The sequence below is a fragment of the Oncorhynchus keta genome, chromosome 10 (genome assembly GCF_023373465.1).
Source record: "Oncorhynchus keta strain PuntledgeMale-10-30-2019 chromosome 10, Oket_V2, whole genome shotgun sequence".
Taxonomy (NCBI): domain Eukaryota; kingdom Metazoa; phylum Chordata; class Actinopteri; order Salmoniformes; family Salmonidae; genus Oncorhynchus; species Oncorhynchus keta.
The window spans coordinates 15296998-15321795 of record NC_068430.1 but is presented as its reverse complement, the minus strand read 5'-3'; the positions used below and the strand labels follow the sequence as shown (position 1 = coordinate 15321795).

At 41.5% G+C, this 24798-nt stretch overlaps 1 protein-coding gene across 1 annotated transcript in view; it reads right to left on the bottom strand.

The window, feature by feature from the left end:
* The window catches only part of LOC118388269 (guanine nucleotide-binding protein G(i) subunit alpha-2), a 118400-nt gene that overhangs the window by 36826 nt on the left and 56776 nt on the right, over positions 1-24798 (bottom strand). The window contains exons 2-3 of the mRNA XM_035777131.2: positions 6829-6871; positions 4544-4685 (exon numbers count right to left, since the gene is read on the bottom strand). Of these exons, the coding sequence (XP_035633024.1) occupies positions 4544-4685; positions 6829-6871 (185 nt within the window). The remainder of the gene's footprint in view (positions 1-4543; positions 4686-6828; positions 6872-24798) is intronic.

Below are 24798 nucleotides of genomic sequence, written 5' to 3'. Positions count from 1 at the left end.
AACCTTGACTTCATGGGGTTATGGATGCTAGTGACTAACCTTGACTTCATGGGGTTATGGATGCTAGTGACTAACCTTGACTTCATGGGGTTATGGATGCTAGTGACTAACCTTGACTTCATGGGGTTATGGATGCTAGTGACTAACCTTGACTTCATGGGGTTATGGATGATAGTGACTAACCTTGACTTCATGGGGTTATGGATGATAGTGACTAACCTTGACTTCATGGGGTTATGGATGATAGTGACTAACCTTGACTTCATGGGGTTATGGATGATAGTGACTAACCTTGACTTCATGGGGTTATGGATGATAGTGACTAACCTTGACTTCATGGGGTTATGGATGATAGTGACTAACCTTGACTTCATGGGGTTATGGATGATAGTGACTAACCTTGACTTCATGGGGTTATGGATGATAGTGACTAACCTTGACTTCATGGGGTTATGGATGCTAGTGACTAACCTTGACTTCATGGGGTTATGGATGCTAGTGACTAACCTTGACTTCATGGGGTTATGGATGCTAGTGACTAACCTTGACTTCATGGGGTTATGGATGCTAGTGACTAACCTTGACTTCATGGGGTTATGGATGATAGTGACTAACCTTGACTTCATGGGGTTATGGATGCTAGTGACTAACCTTGACTTCATGGGGTTATGGATGCTAGTGACTAACCTTGACTTCATGGGGTTATGGATGCTAGTGACTAACCTTGACTTCATGGGGTTATGGATGCTAGTGACTAACCTTGACTTCATGGGGTTATGGATGATAGTGACTAACCTTGACTTCATGGGGTTATGGATGATAGTGACTAACCTTGACTTCATGGGGTTATGGATGATAGTGACTAACCTTGACTTCATGGGGTTATGGATGATAGTGACTAACCTTGACTTCATGGGGTTATGGATGATAGTGACTAACCTTGACTTCATGGGGTTATGGATGCTAGTGACTAACCTTGACTTCATGGGGTTATGGATGATAGTGACTAACCTTGACTTCATGGGGTTATGGATGATAGTGACTAACCTTGACTTCATGGGGTTATGGATGATAGTGACTAACCTTGACTTCATGGGGTTATGGATGCTAGTGACTAACCTTGACTTCATGGGGTTATGGATGATAGTGACTAACCTTGACTTCATGGGGTTATGGATGCTAGTGACTAACCTTGACTTCATGGGGTTATGGATGATAGTGACTAACCTTGACTTCATGGGGTTATGGATGATAGTGACTAACCTTGACTTCATGGGGTTATGGATGATAGTGACTAACCTTGACTTCATGGGGTTATGGATGCTAGTGACTAACCTTGACTTCATGGGGTTATGGATGATAGTGACTAACCTTGACTTCATGGGGTTATGGATGATAGTGACTAACCTTGACTTCATGGGGTTATGGATGCTAGTGACTAACCTTGACTTCATGGGGTTATGGATGCTAGTGACTAACCTTGACTTCATGGGGTTATGGATGATAGTGACTAACCTTGACTTCATGGGGTTATGGATGATAGTGACTAACCTTGACTTCATGGGGTTATGGATGATAGTGACTAACCTTGACTTCATGGGGTTATGGATGCTAGTGACTAACCTTGACTTCATGGGGTTATGGATGCTAGTGACTAACCTTGACTTCATGGGGTTATGGATGCTAGTGACTAACCTTGACTTCATGGGGCTATGGATGCTAGTGACTAACCTTGACTTCATGGGGCTATGGATGCTAGTGACTAACCTTGACTTCATGGGGTTATGGATGCTAGTGACTAACCTTGACTTCATGGGGTTATGGATGCTAGTGACTAACCTTGACTTCATGGGGTTATGGATGCTAGTGACTAACCTTGACTTCATGGGGTTATGGATGATAGTGACTAACCTTGACTTCATGGGGTTATGGATGCTAGTGACTAACCTTGACTTCATGGGGTTATGGATGCTAGTGACTAACCTTGACTTCATGGGGTTATGGATGATAGTGACTAACCTTGACTTCATGGGGTTATGGATGCTAGTGACTAACCTTGACTTCATGGGGTTATGGATGCTAGTGACTAACCTTGACTTCATGGGGTTATGGATGCTAGTGACTAACCTTGACTTCATGGGGCTATGGATGCTAGTGACTAACCTTGACTTCATGGGGCTATGGATGCTAGTGACTAACCTTGACTTCATGGGGTTATGGATGCTAGTGACTAACCTTGACTTCATGGGGTTATGGATGCTAGTGACTAACCTTGACTTCATGGGGTTATGGATGCTAGTGACTAACCTTGACTTCATGGGGTTATGGATGATAGTGACTAACCTTGACTTCATGGGGTTATGGATGCTAGTGACTAACCTTGACTTCATGGGGTTATGGATGCTAGTGACTAACCTTGACTTCATGGGGTTATGGATGATAGTGACTAACCTTGACTTCATGGGGTTATGGATGATAGTGACTAACCTTGACTTCATGGGGTTATGGATGCTAGTGACTAACCTTGACTTCATGGGGTTATGGATGCTAGTGACTAACCTTGACTTCATGGGGTTATGGATGCTAGTGACTAACCTTGACTTCATGGGGCTATGGATGATAGTGACTAACCTTGACTTCATGGGGTTATGGATGATAGTGACGAACCTTGACTTCATGGGGTTATGGATGATAGTGACTAACCTTGACTTCATGGGGTTATGGATGATAGTGACTAACCTTGACTTCATGGGGTTATGGATGATAGTGACTAACCTTGACTTCATGGGGTTATGGATGATAGTGACTAACCTTGACTTCATGGGGTTATGGATGATAGTGACTAACCTTGACTTCATGGGGCTATGGATGATAGTGACTAACCTTGACTTCATGGGGTTATGGATGATAGTGACTAACCTTGACTTCATGGGGTTATGGATGCTAGTGACTAACCTTGACTTCATGGGGTTATGGATGATAGTGACTAACCTTGACTTCATGGGGTTATGGATGATAGTGACTAACCTTGACTTCATGGGGTTATGGATGATAGTGACTAACCTTGACTTCATGGGGTTATGGATGATAGTGACTAACCTTGACTTCATGGGGTTATGGATGATAGTGACTAACCTTGACTTCATGGGGTTATGGATGATAGTGACTAACCTTGACTTCATGGGGTTATGGATGATAGTGACGAACCTTGACTTCATGGGGTTATGGATGATAGTGACTAACCTTGACTTCATGGGGTTATGGATGATAGTGACTAACCTTGACTTCACGGGGTTATGGATGATAGTGACTAACCTTGACTTCATGGGGTTATGGATGATAGTGACGAACCTTGACTTCATGGGGTTATGGATGATAGTGACTAACCTTGACTTCATGGGGTTATGGATGATAGTGACTAACCTTGACTTCATGGGGTTATGGATGATAGTGACTAACCTTGACTTCATGGGGTTATGGATGCTAGTGACTAACCTTGACTTCATGGGGTTATGGATGCTAGTGACTAACCTTGACTTCATGGGGTTATGGATGCTAGTGACTAACCTTGACTTCATGGGGTTATGGATGCTAGTGACTAACCTTGACTTCATGGGGCTATGGATGCTAGTGACTAACCTTGACTTCATGGGGTTATGGATGCTAGTGACTAACCTTGACTTCATGGGGCTATGGATGCTAGTGACTAACCTTGACTTCATGGGGTTATGGATGATAGTGACTAACCTTGACTTCATGGGGTTATGGATGCTAGTGACTAACCTTGACTTCATGGGGTTATGGATGCTAGTGACTAACCTTGACTTCATGGGGTTATGGATGCTAGTGACTAACCTTGACTTCATGGGGTTATGGATGCTAGTGACTAACCTTGACTTCATGGGGTTATGGATGCTAGTGACTAACCTTGACTTCATGGGGTTATGGATGATAGTGACGAACCTTGACTTCATGGGGTTATGGATGCTAGTGACTAACCTTGACTTCATGGGGTTATGGATGCTAGTGACTAACCTTGACTTCATGGGGTTATGGATGCTAGTGACTAACCTTGACTTCATGGGGTTATGGATGCTAGTGACTAACCTTGACTTCATGGGGTTATGGATGATAGTGACGAACCTTGACTTCATGGGGTTATGGATGATAGTGACTAACCTTGACTTCATGGTGTTATGGATGATAGTGACTAACCTTCTCTTCAGTGCCCAGGACATTGTTACTCAGGAGCTCTAGTGGATGTGTAGAAGCAAAGCTGTACCTCTTCTCTAATCATCTGACTGCAGAAACAGAGGAGCCTAACACGCCCAATTTTTCAGTTTTTGATTTGTTAAAAAAGTTTGAAATATCCAATAAATGTCGTTCCACTTCATGATTGTGTCCCACTTGTTGTTGATTCTTCACAAAAAAATACAGTTTTATATCTTTATGTTTGAAGCCTGAAATGTGGCAAAAGGTCGCAAAGTTCAAGGGGGCCGAATACTTTAGCAAGGCACTGTACATGCCCATGTGTGTGTCTTACCTCTCTGGAGGCCTCTGTGTAGTCAATCTTGAGGTTGCCCATGGCCTTGATAATAGCCATGATGGACTGGATGGTGTTGCTGTAGACCACAGCTCTGTACTGCTTACACTCGTCTTCTGAGTAGCCATCCTCATGGATAATCCTGATGAAGGAGAACAAACCTGAGCATTCTACTAATGTCACTCAAGATGTTACTAAGAGAAAAGGAGGACAGGTGGAGAACGACTGCCCCCTCACATTGAGGCTCCCGAGTGGCGCAGAGGGCTAAGGCACTGCATCTCCGTGCAAGAGGCGTCACTACAGTCCCTTGTTCAAATCCAGGCTGTATCACGTCTGGCTGTGAACGGGAGTCCTATAGGGCAGTGCACAATTGGCCCAGTTTCGTCAGGGTTTGGTCGGGATAGGCTGTCATAAAGAAGAATTTGTTCTTAACTGACATGCTTAGAAGGTTCAATGTAAAAATAATAATAATTGAAGCCACAGAGGTGGCCGCGGTACTGCAGGCATTGTTAGCAGAAAACAGGATCCCCCATTATAGTAAATGGAAAAATGTCAATCTTTGTGGTCAATCTTCTTGTAAATTAAAAAATGTTGCAAAGATACTCATGGACCAATAATTGCTTCTTCTTATTTTAAAGTCGCACCTAGAAGTTATAAGGATAATTGCGTTGCTAATGGTAGCCTGCAGTACCCAGGTCGGCATAAAACATGACTTATATGAGGGGGCAGCACTGAGCTAGCCTGTAACGTCACTTCCTGGAGTAGCTCAAACTGAGTATGTTATGTCCCCATGAGACACCATCTTAACCGACTTAATTTAGCATCAATGCTCTATTGAGTCTTCACATACTTAAACATTGTGTCACGTGATCCATGACTTTGTCCATTCATATATATACAGTCATTGGGCAGTATGGTTGACAGGTTATGTATTTCATACAGTGTTAAATGTGCTCAATATGTTAGGACTTCTAGCTGCTAAGAGTTTGGGTATTCAATCAATGACCGTAATGTTTCGTAGAACGGCTAGTTACTCGATAATAATAAATGTATTTATTGTCACATACACCAGATAGGTGCAGTGAAATGTGTTATTTTACAAGGTCAGCCTCAGTAGTACAGCACCCCTGGAGCAAATAAGGGTTCATTGCCTTGCTCAAAGGCACATCAACAGATTTTTCAGCTTGTCAGCTCTGGTATTCAAACCAGCAACCTTTCAGTAACTAGCCCAACGTTCTAACTGCTGGGCTACCAGCTGATATAGACAGTCAGTGCAGTCCTGTGCAAACCTCCTCTGCAAGTTGGTGATGTGTATGACCATGCCTCAGCTTGTCATGCACAGGGGAACGCCCTGTATGTTAAGTGTATGTGTGTGTGTTTCAGTGGGATGATAGCATCCAGACTTCATCAGAATGCAGGATGCAGTGCAGAAAGAACACAGTAGCACCAAGACAAGGACATGAATAAGCCAATATCACCTCATGAATAAACAGGCCTATAAGCTTGACACTAGCGGCTAGGAAAAGTACTGGGATTTAACCCAGTTAGTTACACAATACATATTATAATTCTATCTACAGGTGTTATGGGGGAAAAAAGGCAACCATTCTCCCTGCTCTCCTTTTATGTTGACATGATCTCTGTGGTCAGAGACAGAGCTGGTGATTCAGAGCAGAGCAGGCTGTGTTGTGTTATGGGTATGGTCTGTCTCCCAAGCATTGGTTGTTCTGTATGGCTGTATTAACAACCTGGGTTTAGAGCTACATTCTGTACTCTACACTCATGAAAAACTGATTCATCGCCTGGCTAGCCCACAGGAATGTGAATAATTAAGCCATTATGGAGTGTGTGTGTGCGTGTGTATGAGAATGAGACATAGACATACACACATATGTTTTGTATACGTCATTGGTGAGTGTGTAATTGAGTGTCATGGTTTGATCCCAGTCATTACAGTAACCACAGTAAAAGTCCTGTGCACTGAGACTCATGCTTTCAGTAGCCAAAGACAATTATGGGTAGGAAGACACGAGAAAACCAGCGCAACTACTAAGGACATGAAGATTTGCCCTCCATACGTCTTCCTAAAATGCAAATTAATATGCCTATGCTCAACATGCCTGATTGACTGTTTGCCAGCTCTGGATCAGCAGTGTACAGTAGCATTGTAGATCAATCCAACAAGGACTGGGGCAAGGACTGAATAAACCACTAGAGGATAGAGGGCATCATCTATTAAAGAGGTCATGACATGTCCTGATCTGTTACAGCTCTCTGTAACTCACTTCATCTGCTTGACGATGGTGCTTTTCCCAGACTCCCCGGCACCTGTAGAAGGAACAGGAAACACAGTGAATTATAAGTGAATTTTCCAAGCTGTTTAAAGGCACAGTCAACTTAGTGTATGTAAACCTCTGACCCACTGGAATTGTGATATTGTGATAAGTGAAATAATCTGTCTTTAAACAATTGTTGGAAAAATTACTTGTGTCATGCACAAAGTAGATGTCCGAACCGACATGCCAAAACTATAGTTTGTTAAAAATAAATTTGTGGAGTGGTTGAAAAACAAGTTTTAATGACTCTAACCTAAGTGCACATAAACTTCCGTCTTCAACTGTATATATACAGTGGGGTAAAAAAGTATTTAGTCAGCCACCAATTGTGCAAGTTCTCCCACTTAAAAAGACGAGAGAGGCCTGTAATTTTCATCATAGGTACACTTCAACTATGACAGAAAACCAGAAAATCACATTGTAGGATTTTTAATGAATTGATTTGCAAATTATGGTGGAAAATAAGTATTTGGTCACCTGAGTAGCCTCGTTTCACTGCCAAAAATCAAATTGAACCACCTAGTGTTCAGCAAAATAACACAATGTCAAATACAGGTAGCCTAGTCAAATAATTAACATCCAATCACATTAACCATTACTCTCTCACGGGAATTACAATAACGGTCCGTATGTAGCCAAATGTAGCTGCTGCTCATGTTGGTATCTGTACTGATGGCACAAAAGCCATGACAGGGAGACATAGCGGAGCGGTAACGTGCGTGCAAGCAGTTTCTCCCAACGCCACTTTGGTACACTGCAGCATCCACCGAAGGGCTCTTGCTGCCAAGGGAATGCCTGACAGTTTGAAAGATGTTTTGTACACTACAGTGAAAATGGTTAACTTTGTTAAAACTTCTTATGGCTGGGGGGCAGGGGCCCAGAGGTGCCCAGAGTAAACTGCCTGCTCCTCAGTCGCAGTTGCTAATATATGAATAGTATTAGTATATTTGGATAGAAAACACTCTGAAGTTTCTAAAACTGTTTGAATGATGTCTGTGAGTATAACAGAACTCATATGGCAGGCAAACACCTGAGAAAAAATCCACACAGGAAGTGGGTAATCTGAGGTTGGTCGATTTTCAACTCAGCCCCTATTGAAGTTACAGTGGGATATTGGTCATGTTGCACTTCCTAAGTCTTCCACTAGATGTCAACCATCTTTAGAAACTTGTTTGATGCTTCAACTATGAAGGGGGGCTGAATGAGAGGGGAATGAGTCAGAGGTCTGCTAGCAGTCACGCGCTGGTCATGCGCATTTCACATGAGAGGTATCTCCCGTTCCTTTGCTTTTCCGAAGACAAAGGAATTCTCCGGTTGGAATATTATTGAAGATTTATGTTGAAAACATCCTAAAGATTGATTCCATACATCATTTGACAAGTTTCTATGGACTGTAACGGAACTTTTTGACATTTCGTCTGCAACTAGTGAACGCTCTTCTTGAGTTTTGATTTGTTTACCAAACGCGATAACAAAAGTAGCTAATCGGACATAAATGATGGACATTATCGAACAAATCAAACATTTATTGTGGAACTGGGATTCCTGGGAGTGCATTCTGATGAAGATCATCAAAGGTAAGCGAATATTTATAATGTTATTTCTGACTTCTGTTGACTCCAACATGGCAGATATATGTATTTGTTCTCTGAGCGCCTTACTCAGATTATTGCATGGTTTGCTTTTTCCGTAAAGCTTTTTTGAAATCTGACACCGCGGTTGCATTAAGGAGAAGTGTATCTACAGTTCCATGCATAACACTTATATTTTCATCAACATTTAGAATGAGTATTTCTGTAAATTGATATGGATCTCTGCAAAATCACTGGATGTTTTTGGAACTACTGAACATAACGCGCCAATGTATACTGAGATTTGTTGATATAAATACGAACTTTATCAAACAAAACATACATGTATTGTGTAACATGAAGTCCTATGAGTGTTATCTGATGAAGATCATCAAAGGTTAGTGATTCATTTTATCTCTAATTCTGCTTTTTGTAACTCCTCTCTTTGGCTGGAAAAATGGAAAAATGGCTGTGTTTTTCTGTGGCTTGGCTCTGACCTAACATAATCGTTTGTGGTGCTTTCGCTGTAAAGCATATTTGAAATCGGACACTGTGGTGGGATTAACAACAAGATTATCTTTCAAATGGTATAAGATACTTGTATGTTTGAGGAATTTTTATTATGAGATTTCTGTTGTTTTGAATTTGGCGCCCTGCACTTTCACTGGCTGTCATATCAATCCCATTAACGGGATTTCAGCCCTAAGAAGTTAAAGCAAGGCCCCGAACTTGTGTGTATTTTCTGCACTATGCAATGATATGGGCAGCAACAACGTTGCTTTTCACTTGTCTGGATGGTAACAACAACTGCCTGAGTTACACCAGGAACGCACAATCCCTCCATCAGTGCTCAGACTGTCCACAATAGGCTGAGAGAAGCTGGACTGAGGGGTTGTAGGCCTTTTGTAAGGCAGGTCCTCACCAGACATCACCGGCAACAACGTCGCCTATGGGCACAACCCACCGTCGCTGGACCAGACAGGACTGGCAAAAAGTTATCTTCACTGACGAGATGCGGTTTAGTCTCACCAGGGGTGATGATCGGATTCACGTTTATCGTCGAAGGAATGAGCGTTACACCGAGGCCTGTACTCTGGAGCGGGATTGATTTGGAGGTGGAGGGTCTGTCATGGCCTGGGGCGGTGTGTCACAGCATCATCGGACTGAGCCTGTTGTCATTGCAGGCAATCTCAACGCTTTGCGTTAAAGGGAAGACATCCTCCTCCCTCATGTGGTACCCTTCCTGCAGGCTCATCCTGACATGTCCCTCCAGCATGACAATGCCACCAGCCATACAGCTCGTTCTGTGCGTGATTTCCTGCCAGACAGGAATGTCAGTGTTCTGCCATGGTCAACGAAGAGCCCGGATCTCAATCGCATTGAGCATGTCTAGACCTGTTGGATCGGAGGGTGAGGGCTAGGGCCATTCCCCCCAGAAATGTCAGGGAACTTGCAGGTGCCTTGGTGGAAGAGTGGGGTAACATCTCACAGCAAGAACTGGCAAATCTGGTGCAGTCCATGAGGAGGAGATGCACTGCAGTGCTTAATGCAGCTGGCCACACCAGATACTGACTGTTACTTTTGATTTTGACCCCCCCCCCCTTTGTTCAGGGACACATTATTCAATTTCTGTTGGTCACAATATTCTGTAAGTCACAATATTTACACAGGTTAAGTTTACTGAAAATAAACGCAGTAGACAATGAGAGGACGTTTCTTGTTTTGCTGAGTTCGAAAATGCAGACCCCTCGACTGTTTCCACATTTTGTTACGTTAAAGCCTTGTTCTAAAATTGATTAAATAAATTAAAAATCTCCTCACTCTACACACAATACCCCATAATGACAAAGTGTAAACAGGTTTCTAGAACACTTTGCACATTTATTAAATATATTATGGGTATGGTCTATCTCCCAGGCATTGGTTGTTTTGTATGGCTGTATTTATAACCTGGGCTTAGAGCTACATTCTGTACGCTACACTCATGAAAAACTGATTCATCGCCTGGCTAGCCCACAGGAATGTGAATAATTAAGCCACTAAGGAGTGTGTGTGTGTGCGTGTGTGTGTGTGTGTGTGTGTGTGTGTGTGTGTGTGTGTGTGTGTGTGTGTGTGTGTGTGTGTGTGTGTGTGTGTGTGTGTGTGTGTGTGTGTGTGTGTGTGTGTGCGACAATGAGGCATAGACATACACACATGTTTGTATACGTCATTGGTGAGTGTGTAATTGAGTGTCATGGTTTGATCCCAGTCATTACAGTAACCACAGAAAAAGTCCTGTGCACAGAGACTAATGCTTTCAGTAGCCAAAGACAATTATTGGTAGGAAGGTGCAAAATATCACATTTACACACGTATTCAGACTCTTTACCCTGTACTTTGTTGAAGCACCTTTGGCAGTGATTACAGCCTAGAGTCTTAGGTATAACGCTACAAGCATGGAAAACATGTGTTTAGGGAGCTTGCACAGCTATTTTCAGGTCTCTCCAGAGATGTCTGATCAGGTTCAAGTCCGGACTCTGGCTGGGCCACTCAAGGACATTCAGAGACTTGTCCTGAAGCCACTCCTGTGTTGTCTTGGCTGTCTGCTTAGGGTCTTTGTCCTGTTGGAAGGTGAACCTTCGTCCCAGTCTGAGGTCCTTAGTGCTCTGGAGCAGGTTTTCATCAAGGTTTTCATCTGTACTTTGCTCCGTTCATCTTTCCTTCGATTCTAACTAGTCTCCCAGTCCCTGCTGCTGAAAAACATCCCCACAGCATGATGCTGCCACCACCATGCTTCACCGTAGGGATGGTGCCAGGTTTCCTCCAGACGTGATGCTTGGCATTCAGGCCAAAGAGTTCAATCTTGGTTTCATCAGACCAGAGAACCTTGTTTCTCATGGTCTGAGAGCCCTTTAGGTTCCTTTTGACAAACTCCAAGTGGGCTGTCATGTGCCTTTTACTAAGGTGTGGCATCCGTCTGGCTACTCTACCATAAAGGCATGATTGATGGAGTGCTGCAGAGATGGTTGGCCTTCTGGAAGGTTCCCCCATCTTTATTGTGCACCTTCCTGACCAAGGACCTACTACCCCGATTATTCCATTTGGATGGGCAGCCAGAGTCTTGGTTGTGTCAGACTTTTCCCGCTTAAGAATGATGGAGGCCACTGTGTTCTTCGAGACTGTTCTTCCTGTGGGCTAGCCAGGCAATGCTGCAATTTTGTTTGTACCCTTCCCCAGATCTGTGGCTCAACATAATCTTGTCTCGGAGCTCTAAGAACAATTCCTTTGAACTCATGGCTTGGTTTTTGCTCTGACATGCACTGTCAACTGTGGGATCTTATACACAGTTGAAGTCGGAAGTTTACATACACCTTGTCTTAGGTCAGTTAGGATCACCACTTTAATTTAAGAATGTGAAATGTCAGAATAATAGTAGAGAGAATGATTTATTTCAGCTTTTATTTATTTCATCACATTCCCAGTGGTCAGAAGTTAGCATACACTCAATTAGTATTTGGTAGCATTACCTTTAAATTGTTTAACTTGGGTCAAACGTTTCGGGTAGCTTTCCACAAGCCTCCCACAATAAGTTGGGTGAATTTTGGCCCATTCCTCCAGACATAGCTGGTGTAACTGAGTTAGGTTTTTAGGCCTTTTTCAGTTCTGCCCACACATTTTATATGGGATTGAGGTCAGGGTTTTGTGATGGCCACTCCAATACCTTGACTTTGTTGTCCTTAAGCCATTTTGCCACAACTTTGGAAGTATGCTTGGGGTCATTGTCCATTTGGAAGACCCATTTGCGACTAATCAGCCTTCCTGGCTGATGTCTTGAGATGTTGCTTCAAAACATCCACATCATTTTCCTCCCTTATGATGCCATCTACCTCATGATGCCATCTATTTTGTGAAGTGCAACAGTCCCTCCTGCAGCAAAGCATCCCCACAACATGATGCTGCCACCCCCGTGATTCACGGTTGGGATGGTGTTATTTGGCTTACAAGCCTCCCCTTTTTTCCTCCAAACATAACGATGGTCATTATGGCCAAACAGTTCTATTTTTGTTTCATCAGACCAGAGGACATTTCTCCAAAAAATACGATCGTTGTCCCCATGTGCAGTTGCAAACCATAGTCTGGCGTTATGGCAGTTTTGGAGCAGTGGCTTCTTCCTTGCTGAGCGGCCTCTCAGGTAATGTCGATATAGGACTCATTTTCCTGTGGATATAGATACTTTCGTACCTGTTTCTTCCAGCATCTTCACAAGGTCCTTTGCTGAGGTTCTGGGATTGATTTGCACTTTTCACACCAAAGTAATTAAATCTCTAGGAGACAAAATGCGTCTCCTTCCTGAGCGGTATGGCGGCTGCGTGGTCCCATGGTGTTTATACTTGCGTACTATTGTTTGTACAGATGAACGTGGTACCTTCAGGCGTTTGGAAATTACTCCCAAGGATGAACCAGACTTGTGGAGGTCTAGAATTTGTTTTCTGAGGTCTTGGCTGATTTCTTTTGATTGTCCCATGTCAAGCAAAGAGGCACCGAGTTTAAAGATAGGCCTTGATGTATTTCAACACGTACACCTTCAATTGACTAAAATTATGTCAATTAGCCTATCAGAAGCATCTAAAGTAATTTTCTGGAATTTCCCAAGATGTTTAAAGGCACAGTCAACTTAGTGTATGTAAACTTCTGATCCACTGGAATTGTGATACAGTGAATTATAAGTGAAATAATCAGTCAGTATACAATTGTTGGAAAAATTACTTGTGTCATGCACAAAGTAGATGTCCTTACCGACTTGTCGAAACTATAGTTTGTTAACAAGACATTTGTGGAGTGGATCATTGGGGATCATACAATATTCCCTTTCTTTTGTTGTTCAGTGAAATTATCGCATGTGAAGGGTCAACTCATTTAATTAAAGTTTAATTCATAACTAAACATTTTTTTTTACATATCTATTGGAAGGATTTACTCATTTGCAACGTATGATAAGGTAAGAGGTTTATGTTTCTGTCTCCATATATGGTACATATATTAATTTGCATATATTTCTGTTAATTCCCATATATTCCCGTTAATTCCCAAGGAACGTTTACACCTCTGAATATTCACCAAAATGTTCAACCCAAGTCGTGTCCCTGTACTGACAGCCCTGTGCCACCGTGTCGTGTCCCTGTGCCACAGTTTCGTGTTGTGTCCCCGTGCTCCACCAGACCTGGCCCAGTCAAAGTACATCAAGCCCTACCCTGACAAACAGCCCACACGGACCAGCAGCACTCTACCAGCCCCCCGACAGACGCAGAGGGAGGGCAGGATCTAATGCAAGCTGAATTGTGGGTTCAGACTCAGCTGGTTTAGAGCTGGTGACCTCTTTCACCATCCTCAAATACTAATTAAATACCATTGATTGAGGCACGGACTGAATGACTGACTAAATCACCAGAAAACAAATATGTTACGGACTTTGGGACAGGTGATGGGAAATAACTGATTGAAGTAAGCACATCCCTGAGGCCAAGTCCATTTAGGACTGCCTTGGTATCTAACTCCATCTGTTGATTTGATGAGTGGCCTCAAAATAGAGTACCGGGAAGCAGGAGAGATAAGAGCAATAAATCCAGACAACCTACTGTTCCTCTTTAATTTGAATAAGCTCTCAATCCTAAAGATGCACTCAAACCTCTTGGCTTTCACTACCGTACCGTACCGAGGCTTCTCTCAGGCTGGAGAGTCTTGGCCCTAATCCTGCTGAGTGGTTTGGTGGTAATGTAGCGTACTGAATGAGTCTGTATGGGTATTTGGGCAGGGAGTGTAGGGGTGACCATGGAGAATGATGTATTGATCTGAAGGGACAGACCTTGGTGACAGAGTAGGCCAAACACAACAATGCTAGAAAACTGTACTGTTCTCAAATTAAAACACACAGAGAGCAGCAATGAAATGGCAGCTATCGGAGTCTGTTTGAATAACGATAAAAACAGTCCTAAAATTGTGGATTTTTTTTACTTCACGACAGGAATTTCTAGAGAGCCACAGGGCCAAATCTCTAGTTTTATAGTGGAACTCTGGCTGCTGGGTTCATACTCCATTGAGCCAAAATAATAGTACGATCTGGTAAATAACTTACTACTTCCTTTCCCTTTATAAATTATAAGGCATGTTGTTCCATTACCTAAATGTGGTAACTTGAAGTTTTACTGAGTTGTCTCAGGAACACCCTTGTGGGTCCATATTTAGTGCAAAATGTATTATGTAAAAATCACTAACACAGTACTACTCATAATACTACTCAATGTCTCATAGTTGCGCAAGTCAAAGCTGATAGCTGATGCATTCTGACACAAAGGCATATAGTTGGATTCAGCAGTGACATTACACAAAATTCTATCTCACAATTTCACTCTGGCTTCATCAAGTTAGAGAGGCGGCGTGGAGAATAAGCGATACGGAGAGAGGCGGTGAGGAGAATGATAGATACAGAGAGAGGCGGTGTGGAGAATGAGAGAGGCGGTGTGGAGAATGAGAGATACAGAGAGAGGCGGTGTGGAGAATGAGAGATACAGAGAGAGGCGGTGTGGAGAATGAGCGATACGGAGAGAGGCGGTGTGGAGAATGAGAGATACGGAGAGAGGCGGTGTGGAGAATGAGAGATACAGAGAGAGGCGGTGTGGAGAATGAGAGATACGGAGAGGCGGTATGGAGAATGAGAGATACGGAGAGGCGGTGAGGAGAATGAGAGATATGGAGAGGCGGTGAGGAGAATGAGAGATACGGAGAGAGGCGGTGAGGAGAATGAGAGATACGGAGAGGCGGTGTGGAGAATGAGAGATACGGAGAGAGGCGGTGAGGAGAATGAGAGATACGGAGAGAGGCGGTGAGGAGAATGAGAGATACGGAGAGGCGGTGTGGAGAATGAGCGATACGGAGAGAGGCGGTGAGGAGAATGAGAGATACGGAGAGAGGCGGTGTGGAGAATGAGCGATACGGAGAGAGGCGGTATGGAGAATGAGAGATACGGAGAGAGGCGGTGAGGAGAATGAGAGATACGGAGAGAGGCGGTATGGAGAATGAGAGATACAGAGAGAGGCGGTATGGAGAATGAGAGTTATGGAGAGAGGCGTTATGGAGAATGAGAGATACAGAGAGAGGCGGTATGGAGAATGAGAGATACAGAGAGAGGCGGTATGGAGAATGAGAGATACAGAGAGAGGCGGTATGGAGAATGAGAGATACAGAGAGAGGCGGTGTGGAGAATGAGAGATACAGAGAGAGGCGGTGTGGAGAATGGGAGATACGGAGAGAGGCGGTGTGGAGAATGAGAGATACAGAGAGAGGCGGTATGGAGAATGAAAGATACAGAGAGAGGCGGTATGGAGAATGAGAGATACAGAGAGAGGCGGTGTGGAGAATGAGAGATACAGAGAGAGGCGGTGTGGAGAATGGGAGATACGGAGAGAGGCGGTGTGGAGAATGAGAGATACAGAGAGAGGCGGTATGGAGAATGAAAGATACAGAGAGAGGCGGTATGGAGAATGAGAGATATGGAGAGAGGCGGTATGGAGAATGAGCGATACAGAGAGAGGCGGTGAGGAGAATGAGAGATACGGAGAGAGGCGGTGTGGAGAATGAGAGATACAGAGAGAGGCGGTATGGAGAATGAGAGATACAGAGAGAGGCGGTATGGAGAATGAGAGATACAGAGAGAGGCGGTGTGGAGAATGGGAGATACGGAGAGGCGGTGTGGAGAATGAGAGATACGGAGAGAGGCGGTGAGGAGAATGAGAGATACGGAGAGAGGCGGTGAGGAGAATGAGCGATACGGAGAGAGGCGGTGAGGAGAATGAGAGATACGGAGAGAGGCGGTGAGGAGAATGAGCGATACGGAGAGAGGCGGTGAGGAGAATGAGACATACGGAGAGGCGGTGTGGAGAATGAGCGATACGGAGAGGCGGTGAGGAGAATGAGACATACGGAGAGAGGCGGTGTGGAGAATGAGAGATACAGAGAGAGGCGGTGAGGAGAATGAGAGATACGGAGAGAGGCGGTATGGAGAATGAGAGATACGGAGAGAGGCGGTGTGGAGAATGAGCGATACGGAGAGGCGGTGTGGAGAATGAGAGATACAGAGAGAGGCGGTGAGGAGAATGAGAGATACGGAGAGAGGCGGTATGGAGAATGAGAGATATGGAGAGAGGTTGTTGCTATGATCTGACAGAAAAACACTAACACATGACACCAGGAAACATACTAGTAAATGTAGAAAATGTTACACACACAAACACACTGGCTACACACATTAGCTTCACAATTCCACTAGAAGCTCCTCTCATTTAAAAAGCGCATCATACTTGTGCTAATATATTCTAGTCCACACAGCTCATATCATACCCTGTCTAGGCTTTATCAGATGATCAACACTAGACTATGTTTTCATCTCTCCTTCCTCTCTCTATCTGTGCAGGAATAAAGACTACTTTTGAGACGAAGTAGTGTGTCTATCTTCCCCCTGTTGCTTCTGGTTGGCTTCGCTGTGACAAATTCAAAGTATAATGATAAATAAGACAACACTGGAGGTGACCTGAGTACAAAATATACTTTGTAGGGAAAAATGGGGACGACGACATCTGAGACGAGAATCTCTGTACACATTCTGCAAAGGTCACCTACTTGCCTAGAATTCAGCCTGTTAATATTTCACTGGGTAAACTATAGAAACATGTTTGTCTTTACTCTGAGCATGAATTGGCTTGGGTAAATGAGCTGTGTTACTGGAACGCAGAGCAGAGGTGGGGGACAAATTGGCCTTGCGCTACGCATACAGTATAATGACTACATTATGTTCTGATTATCTCTGTGAATAGCAGGAAGTGAATGAGCATACAGTATAATGACTACATTAAGTTCTGCTAATCTCTGTGAATAGCAGGAAGTGAATGAGCATACAGTATAATGATTACATTATGTTCTGCTTATCTCTGTGAACAGCAGGAAGTGAATGAGCATACAGTATAATGATTACATTATGTTCTGCTTATCTCTGTGAACAGCAGGAAGGGAATGAGCATACAGTATAATGATTACATTATGTTCTGCTTATCTCTGTGAACAGCAGGAAGGGAATGAGCATACAGTATAATGATTACATTATGTTCTGCTTATCTCTGTGAACAGCAGGAAGTGAATGAGCATACAGTATAATGATTACATTATGTTCTGCTTATCTCTGAACGGCAAGAAGTGAATGAGCATACAGTATAATGATTACATTATGTTCTGCTTATCTCTGAGCGGCAGGAAGTGAATGAGCATACAGTATAATGATTACATTATGTTCTGCTTATCTCTGTGAACAGCAGGAAGGGAATGAGCATACAGTATAATGATTACATTATGTTCTGCTTATCTCTGAGCGGCAGGAAGTGAATGAGCATACAGTATAATGATTACATTATGTTCTGCTTATCTCTGAACAGCAGGAAGTGAATGAGCATACAGTATAATGATTACATTATGTTCTGCTTATCTCTGTGAACAGCAGGAAGGGAATGAGCATACAGTATAATGATTACATTATGTTCTGCTTATCTCTGAACGGCAAGAAGTGAATGAGCATACAGTATAATGATTACATTATGTTCTGCTTATCTCTGAATGGCAGGAAGTGAATGAGCATACAGTATAATGATTACATTATGTTCTGCTTATCTCTGAACGGCAAGAAGTGAATGAGCATACAGTATAATGATTACATTATGTTCTGCTTATCTCTGAACAGCAGGAAGTGAATGAGCATACAGTATAATGATTACATTATGTTCTGCTTATCTCTGAACAGCAGGAAGTGAATGAGCATACAGTATAATGATTACATTATGTTCTGCTTATCTCTGTGAACAGCAGGAAGTGAATGAGCATACAGTATAATGATTACATTATGTTCTGCTTATCTCTGTGAACAGCAGGAAGGGAATGAGCATACAGTATAATGATTACATTATGTTCTGCTTATCTCTGTGAACAGCAGGAAGTGAATGAGCATACAGTATAATGATTACATTATGTTCTGCTTATCTCTGAATGGCAGGAAGTGAATGAGCATACAGTATAATGATTACATTATGTTCTGCTTATCTCTGAACGGCAAGAAGTGAATGAGCATACAGTATAATGATTACATTATGTTCTGCTTATCTCTGAACAGCAGGAAGTGAATGAGCATACAGTATAATGATTACATTATGTTCTGCTTATCTCTGAACAGCAGGAAGTGAATGAGCATACAGTATAATGATTACATTATGTTCTGCTTATCTCTGTGAACAGCAGGAAGTGAATGAGCATACAGTATAATGATTACATTATGTTCAGCTTATCTCTGTGAACAGCAGGAAGGGAATGAGCATACAGTATAATGATTACATTATGTTCTGCTTATCTCTGTGAACAGCAGGAAGTGAATGAGCATACAGTATAATGATTACATTATGTTCTGCTTATCTCTGAATGGCAGGAAGTGAATGAGCATACAGTATAATGATTACATTATGTTCTGCTTATCTCTGTGAACAGCAGGAAGTGAATGAGCATACGGTATAATGATTACATTATGTTCTGCTTATCTCTGAACGGCAAGAAGTGAATGAGCATACAGTATAATGATTACATTATGTTCTGCTTATCTCTGTGAACAGCAGGAAGGGAATGAGCATACAGTATAATGATTACATTATGTTCTGCTTATCTCTGAACAGCAGGAAGTGAATGAGCATACAGTATAATGATTACATTATGTTCTGCTTATCTCTGTGAACAGCAGGAAGGGAATGAGCATACAGTATAATGATTACATTATGTTCTGCTTATCTCTGAACAGCAGGAAGTGAATGAGCATACAGTATAATGATTACATTATGTTCTGCTTATCTCTGTGAACAGCAGGAAGGGAATGAGCATACAGTATAATGATTACATTATGTTCTGCTTATCTCTGAACAGCAGGAAGTGAATGAGCATACAGTATAATGATTACATTATGTTCTGCTTATCTCTGTGAACAGCAGGAAGGGAATGAGCATATAGTATAATGATTACATTATGTTCTGCTTATCTCTGTGAACAGCAGGAAGGGAATGAGCATACAGTATAATGATTACATTATGTTCTGCTTATCTCTGTGAACAGCAGGAAGGGAATGAGCATACAGTATAATGATTACATTATGTTCTGCTTATCTCTGAACGGCAAGAAGTGAATGAGCATACAGTATAATGATTACATTATGTTCTGCTTATCTCTGAATGGCAGGAAGTGAATGAGCATACAGTATAATGATTACATTATGTTCTGCTTATCTCTGAACGGCAAGAAGTGAATGAGCATACAGTATAATGATTACATTATGTTCTGCTTATCTCTGAACAGCAGGAAGTGAATGAGCATACAGTATAATGATTACATTATGTTCTGCTTATCTCTGAACAGCAGGAAGTGAATGAGCATACAGTATAATGATTACATTATGTTCTGCTTATCTCTGTGAACAGCAGGAAGTGAATGAGCATACAGTATAATGATTACATTATGTTCTGCTTATCTCTGTGAACAGCAGGAAGGGAATGAGCATACAGTATAATGATTACATTATGTTCTGCTTATCTCTGTGAACAGCAGGAAGTGAATGAGCATACAGTATAATGATTACATTATGTTCTGCTTATCTCTGAATGGCAGGAAGTGAATGAGCATACAGTATAATGATTACATTATGTTCTGCTTATCTCTGAACGGCAAGAAGTGAATGAGCATACAGTATAATGATTACATTATGTTCTGCTTATCTCTGAACAGCAGGAAGTGAATGAGCATACAGTATAATGATTACATTATGTTCTGCTTATCTCTGAACAGCAGGAAGTGAATGAGCATACAGTATAATGATTACATTATGTTCTGCTTATCTCTGTGAACAGCAGGAAGTGAATGAGCATACAGTATAATGATTACATTATGTTCAGCTTATCTCTGTGAACAGCAGGAAGGGAATGAGCATACAGTATAATGATTACATTATGTTCTGCTTATCTCTGTGAACAGCAGGAAGTGAATGAGCATACAGTATAATGATTACATTATGTTCTGCTTATCTCTGAATGGCAGGAAGTGAATGAGCATACAGTATAATGATTACATTATGTTCTGCTTATCTCTGTGAACAGCAGGAAGTGAATGAGCATACGGTATAATGATTACATTATGTTCTGCTTATCTCTGAACGGCAAGAAGTGAATGAGCATACAGTATAATGATTACATTATGTTCTGCTTATCTCTGTGAACAGCAGGAAGGGAATGAGCATACAGTATAATGATTACATTATGTTCTGCTTATCTCTGAACAGCAGGAAGTGAATGAGCATACAGTATAATGATTACATTATGTTCTGCTTATCTCTGTGAACAGCAGGAAGGGAATGAGCATACAGTATAATGATTACATTATGTTCTGCTTATCTCTGAACAGCAGGAAGTGAATGAGCATACAGTATAATGATTACATTATGTTCTGCTTATCTCTGTGAACAGCAGGAAGGGAATGAGCATACAGTATAATGATTACATTATGTTCTGCTTATCTCTGAACAGCAGGAAGTGAATGAGCATACAGTATAATGATTACATTATGTTCTGCTTATCTCTGTGAACAGCAGGAAGGGAATGAGCATACAGTATAATGATTACATTATGTTCTGCTTATCTCTGTGAACAGCAGGAAGGGAATGAGCATACAGTATAATGATTACATTATGTTCTGCTTATCTCTGAACGGCAAGAAGTGAATGAGCATACAGTATAATGATTACATTATGTTCTGCTTATCTCTGTGAACAGCAGGAAGGGAATGAGCATACAGTATAATGATTACATTATGTTCTGCTTATCTCTGAACGGCAAGAAGTGAATGAGCATACAGTATAATGATTACATTATGTGCTGCTTATCTCTGTGAACAGCAGGAAGTGAATGAGCATACAGTATAATGATTACATTATGTTCTGCTTATCTCTGAACGGCAAGAAGTGAATGAGCATACAGTATAATGATTACATTATGTTCTGCTTATCTCTGAGCGGCAGGAAGTGAATGAGCATACAGTATAATGATTACATCATGTTCTGCTTATCTCTGAACGGCAATAATTGAATGAGCATACAGTATAATGATTACATTATGTTCTGCTTATCTCTGAGCGGCAGGAAGTGAATGAGCATACAGTATAATGATTACATTATGTTCTGCTTATCTCTGTGAACAGCAGGAAGGGAATGAGCATACAGTATAATGATTACATTATGTTCTGCTTATCTCTGAGCGGCAGGAAGTGAATGAGCATACAGTATAATGATTACATTATGTTCTGCTTATCTCTGAGCGGCAGGAAGTGAATGAGCATACAGTATAATGATTACATTATGTTCTGCTTATCTCTGAGCGGCAGGAAGTGAATGAGCATACAGTATAATGATTACATTATGTTCTGCTTATCTCTGTGAACAGCAGGAAGGGAATGAGCATACAGTATAATGATTACATTATGTTCTGCTTATCTCTGAGCGGCAGGAAGTGAATGAGCATACAGTATAATGATTACATTATGTTCTGCTTATCTCTGTGAACAGCAGGAAGGGAATGAGCATACAGTATAATGATTACATTATGTTCTGCTTATCTCTGAGCGGCAGGAAGTGAATGAGCATACAGTATAATGATTACATTATGTTCTGCTTATCTCTGTGAACAGCAGGAAGTGAATGAGCATACAGTATAATGATTACATTATGTTCTGCTTACCGCTGTGAACAGCAGGAAGTGAATGAGCATACAGTATAATGATTACATTATGTTCTGCTTATCTCTGTGAACAGCAGGAAGTGAATGAGCATACAGTATAATGATTACATTATGTTCTGCTTATCTCTGTGAACAGCAGGAAGTGAATGAGCATACAGTATAATGATTACATTATGTTCTGCTTATCTCTGAGTGGCATGAAGTGAATGAGCATACAGTATAATGATTACATTATGTTCTGCTTATCTCTGTGAACAGCAGGAAGTGAATGAGCATACAGTATAATGATTACATTATGTTCTGCTTATCTCTGAGCGGCAGGAAGTGAATGAGCATACAGTATAATGATTACATTATGTTCTGCTTATCTCTGAATGGCAGGAAGTGAATGAACATACAGTATAATGATTACATTATGTTCTGCTTATTTCTGTGAACAGCAGGAAGGGAATGAGCATACAGTATAATGATTACATTATGTTCTGCTTATTTCTGTGAACAGCAGGAAGGGAATGAGCATACAGTATAATGATTACATTATGTTCTGCTTATCTCTGTGAACAGCAGGAAGGGAATGAGCATACAGTATAATGATTACATTATGTTCTGCTTATTTCTGTGAACAGCAGGAAGGGAATGAGCATACAGTATAATGATTACATTATGTTCTGCTTATCTCTGTGAACAGCAGGAAGGGAATGAGCATACAGTATAATGATTACATTATGTTCTGCTTATTTCTGTGAACAGCAGGAAGGGAATGAGCATACAGTATAATGATTACATTATGTTCTGCTTATCTCTGTGAAGAGCAGGAAGTGCGTGAGGACACACATAACAGGATTCCGTTTGCTCAGCCCCATGATTGCTCTAAAACACGACCAACATAAATCCTTCACTCTACCTGGCAATAGTGCAGAGTGATTAGTGCTTTTTGAGGTTGGTTTGGTTTCGGTTCCATAATTTGTTCCAACATTAAATGCACTATGCATTATGTGGGTTCAATGCTGTAACAACACAAAATAAAACAATTAATGATGGTAGTGACTGCCCATTACTGCTTATCACTTATTAACCATAATTTATTCACATTACTTCGATAAAATATTTTAGTTGTGTATATTACACTTGTTTTATTTGATGACTTTGTTATTTCATTCAAAGTCCTCATCTCATCTCTATAGAGCTGCTGGATATGCTGTCTGACAAAATCACTATTTTGGTAGCATAATTTATGACTGCTGAATACCAACTATCAATCACTTAGATCATGTATTTTCTGGTAGGGATACCTCGCTAAGCATTCTTGTCTATTCCTTAGCAGTCCTAAAAAGAAACACAGACCGGACAAGTAGATGTGCAATGGATTATGGTCACTGTAGTAAATTACCACATTTTATGTGCTAAACTATGTAGAATATTGACCTGTTGGAAACTACAACCCTCTAGAGAAACTGTGCGATGTGCATATTGAGCTCACAGAAAATAAGGAAAAATAAAATAATACGAAATTGAATTCAAATAATTGAACCAACGTTGGTCGATAAGTTGTTTAAAAAATGAAAAATAACCATCATTTTGGTTAATCGCTCAGAACTACCTAGCAATGACCGGGCAAAAATAAATGAAAATTCAACCAAACTTCTGTCATGGTACAGATAGACTATGGATTTGTGTGGCTCAGTTGGTAGAGCAGCGTCATGGTTGTGAATTTGATTCCCACGGGGGACCAGTACAAAAATGTATCACTACTATAAGTCACTCTGGATAATACGTAGATGTACGATAGATGCATGATGAGAAACACAACAGGACACAGAGAGGAATACCTGACCCATGGAAAACAAGCATTTCCTGTGATCTCTTCAAGACAAAACATCTAGCAGTTAGAGTGCAGGGTGGATAACTAACACCACCCTGAGAGTAACAGGTTCTCTCTGATGGCCAGGTTTACTCTCATAATATCTCCTAATGGCATTCTATAGCAGTCCTGTGATGAATCCCTGAGGGACGCCACAGAATAACAATCCAGTTATTTATTCAGGGTGTCAGCTCACCTCAGCTCACCTTATTAATAGGCGAAACAAAGCTCAATCACCAGGAGGAAAGAGGTTATCCTTGATACAGTATGATGTACACAGGATTAATCAATTACAGCTGAGTAGGTTATCATCACAGTGTTATGAGCCAATAAAAACAGGGTGCTTAAATTGAACACAGGTGAAAGGACGAATTTACTGAAGGCTGTGCCATATTAAACAAACAGAACACACTACCGACTGCTATTCAGCTCACTAAGGGAATCACACTCAGAGCAGACAATGTAACAATTATTAAGGGGAAGAAACAAAAGCTGCCATACACAGGTGTAACTTCTTATTTTTACATGGTTCACGTAGTAGTGTTCTGTCTTTCATGGTTACAACTGCATACAACTTCTGCATTCACAGAAGTATGCAGTCCTAAAGGGCTAAATAACTATTTATACATGTATTTTGTATGTCAATACATTTGAT